This window comes from Bidens hawaiensis, unplaced genomic scaffold (genome assembly GCF_021521415.1).
Source record: "Bidens hawaiensis isolate Kalapana, Puna unplaced genomic scaffold, B.hawaiensis_p1.1 tig00040114_1, whole genome shotgun sequence".
Lineage (NCBI taxonomy): Eukaryota > Viridiplantae > Streptophyta > Magnoliopsida > Asterales > Asteraceae > Bidens > Bidens hawaiensis.
This window is the reverse complement of record NW_027505650.1, coordinates 38,906-43,802: the sequence shown is the minus strand read 5'-3', so window position 1 is coordinate 43,802 and position 4,897 is coordinate 38,906. Positions and strand designations below refer to the sequence as shown.

The 4,897-nt window shown below is 34.5% G+C and overlaps 1 protein-coding gene across 1 annotated transcript; it reads right to left on the bottom strand.

Moving 5' to 3' along the window:
* Positions 1 to 202: 202 nt before the first annotated feature.
* Positions 203 to 4,574, bottom strand: LOC143614515 (cysteine synthase). Its single transcript, XM_077087931.1, has 10 exons — positions 4,431 to 4,574; positions 4,225 to 4,334; positions 3,990 to 4,047; positions 2,634 to 2,897; positions 2,432 to 2,569; positions 1,877 to 1,928; positions 1,716 to 1,795; positions 1,524 to 1,583; positions 507 to 587; positions 203 to 378 (listed from the first exon to the last, which is right to left on the bottom strand). The coding sequence occupies exons 1-10, from the start codon at positions 4,470 to 4,472 to the stop codon at positions 286 to 288; spliced, it is 978 nt and encodes a 325-aa protein (XP_076944046.1). The 5' UTR covers positions 4,473 to 4,574; the 3' UTR covers positions 203 to 285.
* Between the last annotated feature and the right edge of the window lie 323 nt (positions 4,575 to 4,897).

The following is a 4,897-nucleotide window of genomic DNA, read 5'->3' as shown; positions in this document are numbered from 1 at the left end:
GCAACCACCAAATGGTTACGCGCAGCGCACCGCGCCCGTTAACTAGAATTTGATAGAAACATAGCTAACGACTGGACCTATTTGATCATTTTCGGGGTTTGGGTCCAAATTTGTCAACAAGCATACGCAGTTGGAATAAAGAAAAAGATCATTCACATAATATATAGCGTTTGACAAACACGTCGGGACTGAAAATAGAACAAGGTAAAAAAACATATGGAAGTCGACATTGTTCCTCTTTCATAGGGTAGCTAAGACTAGGCAAAGACTCTGAACCCTTTGTACTCAAGGCTCAAAAGTCAAATTCTCTGCCTCTTTACGAACCGACTCAAAGAGAACAGATGACAAGTATCGCTCCCCGAAACTTGGGAAAATTGCCTGCACATAAAATCACATCAGCTGCTTATAACCTCTTTTTTTTAATCTTGGAACATTCAATCAACCCCAAATCAATCAGGACTGCATATTACAAGAGCTTAAGTTGAAAAAATAGAAAAGAAACTTACAACAATCAGCTTTCCAGCACTCTCGGGTCTCTTTGCAATCTTGATTGCAGCTGCAGCTGCAGCGCCGGATGATATCCCCACCTGTAACAGATAACACCGATCTCAGAATCTCAAACAGAAGATAAACTTCATAAGTAGCAGTATGAATATGAATGATAAATGTATTACATGCGACAAATTGACTTGAGTTGAGTAGTGGGTAGGGATTAAAAGTTTATAACAGGTAAATTATAGTTTGGAGGAACCAAAACACTTTAATAAGTAGTAACACTTTTTTAAAAGCATACATGATTAGCGTGGTATATACAAAAGCCGTATTATTATGTAAATCCTTTTTTTTTGCACAAAGTGATCAAGGAGGTAGTATTAACTCCATTTGACCCGTTTACCAATAAGCTAAAAGTTTTAGATTTGCTCATTTGACCTGCTAAGAGATAAAACTAGGACTGTTAAGCGGGTCATGCTTTGGGTTGGTGGGTCAAACCTGTAGCGAACACGGAAAATTTACACATACGATAATCATAACACAGCCCGTTAATTCGCAGGTTGGAATGAACACGGCCCGTTTAACCCGAAAAAGAATCTTCACTTATTTATTTTTTGCATATTAATATTTTCATTTTCTAAATTTAGATATTAATTTTACTTTTATGACGCGATTTTGTTTATAATATGCCAATTTGTTTTTAAACTTTGGCATAAAAAGATACCCAAATAGTTTTAAGTTATTACGTAAACACATTTTTGAAAATAACAAATTAAATAAACAGATGAATTGCTGGTCAACCCATAAACCCGCTGAATCGACACAAACACAGTACATTTAGCTAAGCTTGTTCACCGGTGGTACCAGAGACGGATCAAACCCTTTTAGACCAAACCCAAACCCACAAATATCGTGTTAGGTTCATGTCGTGTTGTGTCAGAAATTCATACATAACTCGAATCAACTCAAACATAGGTAAACGGGTCAAAATTGCCACCTCTGGCATAGATCACCAAGTAAAACGAACTTACAAGTAATCCTTCTTTAATGGCAAGAAGCTTTGCAGTTTCAATGGCTTCTTCACTTGAAACCTGAAGAAAAATGCATATAAACAATCAATAACAGGCAACAAATGTCTCGCTCCAAACCGTGTTGAATGATAAAAAAAACAAAATAATGTTCACAAGAAAGAAAAAAGAAAAATTATAGAAGGTGGGCCGTACTTGCACAACTTCATCAATAAGATCAACTTCCAAAACACCAGGAATAAAGCCAGCACCAATCCCTTGAATCTTGTGCGGACCTTAAACATGATCAATAATGTCTTTTAAGTCAAGAAACAAATTATGAAAAATCAAATAAATAGTGCATCTGTGTAGCTTACCGGGCTTTCCTCCAGATAAAATAGGACTTTCAGTAGGCTCAATGCCATAAAGCTGATGTCAAAAAATAAGTTAATTAGTTTTGTTGGCAACAGTTCAAACACATAAATGTGAAAAATGAGCTAAAACTGAACCAGGTCAAACGAGTCAAACATCACCTCATGTCTATTTCAATGCAAACAATGTCCAAACATTTTATCTAAAACAATTATGATACAACTTGAGGTGAAAAAGAGAACTAATTTCCATTCACCGACCGACTTTCAAAATATCGTCGTATTCTTATAATTCCTAAATCTTCATTACTAATTATTTAATATTTCCTTTATTCAACCCGTGCAATACACGGGTTTCTAACCTAATTAATAATACATCTGAAAGTTGTGTTTACTAAATACTATAATTAAACCTACAAAATACACCAAAAGGCGTTACTGGGTCAGCCTGACCCCGACCCAACTCGTTTTAGCCCGTACATAAAATTACCGACTTTGACCCGTTACAGATACTGCTCATTTTTCCACATCTAATGATCAAAATAGGTCGTAAGAAGTAACCTTTATGTTAGGGTTTTGCTCTTTGAGATACTTCCCGGCACCAGTAATCGTACCACCGGTTCCAATACCAGAAACAAAAGCATCGATTTTCCCATCTGTTCCTTTCCATATTTCAGGTCCAGTTGTTTCATAATGAATCTACAAAGAACAATAACAAATTAGAGTAACACAGTAAAAACAACATAGTTAAACAGAAACTTACCTTTGGATTAGCTGGATTCTCAAACTGCTGAAGAATGTAAGCATTTGGTGTTTTAGCCAATATCTCCTCAGCCTTCTGAACCGCGCCTTTCATTCCTTTAGCCGGATCGGTTAAAACCAGCTCAGCGCCAAAAGCACGGAGAATGATTCGTCTCTCTAAGCTCATGGATGCAGGCATGGTGATGATGAGTTTGTAACCCTTGGCTGCAGCCATGAAAGCTAGCCCAATGCCCGTGTTGCCACTTGTTGGCTCGATTAGGACACTCTTTAGCAATTATGTAGAAAAACACGTTAGATGAAGTTGATTTTGAGATTTACTATGATAAAAACAGCATTAGATAAGATAACAATCATAACTATTTAAAAACATCAACAGGTTTAAAGCTTGCAATTCATCACATTTCTATGCATGATCCAATTGTATCAAAACAATATAGCAATGAAAAGTGAATTATAATATCAATCAGTCAATCAAACCCAGTAAAGATCCTACCAATAGCAAAGCTATTAGCAGGGTATGGGGAGGGTGAGATGTAGGTAAACCGTACCTCTATCCCAAGGAATAGAGAGGTTGCTTCCAGAGAAACCCCCAGCTCGAAAACTATATGTGTGACATTGTATAAAGAACCACAAAAGATCAACACTAGACCTCTAGACAGTAGAGAAAACAACAAATAAATAAATAATTAAAATAAATAATAATAATTCCAGTAGTCATAATACTAAATAGATAAATAGAGATAGTGATAATAGTAACGAATACTAAAATATAAAACAATAATTTTAAAAATAAATTATTACAATAATATATCATTTAGCACTTAACAATAAATGGATAAATACATAAACAAATTAGACTAAGTTGAGAGCATGTTTGGGATTGAGTTTGAAAAATGCTTATTGGCTTATTGGTGTTTTCAAAAAGCCAATAAGTTCAAATGTGTTTGTCAATCACGAAAATCTTTTTTATTTTAGCTTTTTGAGAGGGTTAAAAAGCAGTTTTCTAAAAGCCTCAAATCCTGGCTTTTCAAAATGGCTTTTTGAAAAAGCCAATAAGCAAATAAGCATTTTTCAAACTCAATCCCAAACATGCTCGAATTGAAAAAAAAACACTATACCACATGCAAAAATAAGAAAACTTGGAGATGTATGAGAAAATGAAAGAAATAATCATAGTGACACAAAACAAAAATAAAGTCAAGAATAGCCCCTAAGATACATTTCTAACCAAAAACTATACATTGCTTCTAGAAGTCCTTAACTTAAACCTACGTTATATAAAGTTAATTGCGCTAAACGTATCACATAACTTATAATCACAACACTCATAAAGAATCTATTGATGATGTTTACAAACCTCTCCAGGCGTTATGAGCCCCTTCGATTCAGCATCCGAGATCATGCTATAACCAATCCTACACATCAAAAGCAAAAGCCACAATTAAATCACTTTAAACGATATAATATTAATCAATCCAAAAATCAATCATCAGTCAGTAAGAACAAGACAAGCAATAGATATAATAAACACAAAAGGTGATCTAAAAATATAAAAATAATTAATAAAAAGTGCCCTGTAAATAAACAAACACCTGTCTTTAACACTAGAGCAAGGCTCCATCATTTCCAATTTAGCCGCAACTCGCCCGACACATCCTTCCACAACCGTGTTTAAATAAACCAAAGGAGTATTACCAATTAACTGCATACATAACCATCAAAAATTCAACTATTATTAACAAATTCACAAAAACTGAAATAATACAAACTACAATTCTACAAACGCAATCGAGCTTACTTCGGTAACATCCTTAGCGATCGAACTCTTCCCTCCCGCCATAACTTCACAAATGCAACTAAAAATCAAGATAAAATACAATCAAAACCCTAATAATCGATCGGAACTAAATAAGCACAAAATTAAAGAATAAATTATAAAGTATGTGCCGGCCTGCATAATAATTAACTGATTTATTTACAAATCAAATGTTGATTAATGGAATTAACGATGAAAACGATACCTTCGTCAACGGTGAATACAATAAGATGATGATGATGAAATGAATTTGGTGAGTCAGTCAAAATCCGTTACGTTAAGGTGACTGAGAACAGTCTAGATTAAGAATTAAGTTACGTAACTGGTCCTTTGATTATTAGGTCAAGTACATTTTAGTTCTTTTTACTAAAGATAATAATAATATCGATAACTACAAGTTTTGTGAATCTGGCTTGGATCATGGCCACGTACATTGAAAGACTTGCAAA

Excerpts from the sequence above, each read along its gene's own strand:
- LOC143614515 (XM_077087931.1), bottom strand. The coding sequence starts at position 4,472 with ATGGCGGGAGGGAAGAGTTCGATCGCTAAGGATGTTACCGAA. Across the intron at positions 1,929-2,431 it reads AGCAAAACCCTAACATAAAG|CTTTATGGCATTGAGCCTAC; the intron begins GTTACTTCTTAC and ends TTTTGACATCAG. Across the intron at positions 1,584-1,715 it reads TTATTGATGAAGTTGTGCAA|GTTTCAAGTGAAGAAGCCAT; the intron begins GTACGGCCCACC and ends ATTTTTCTTCAG.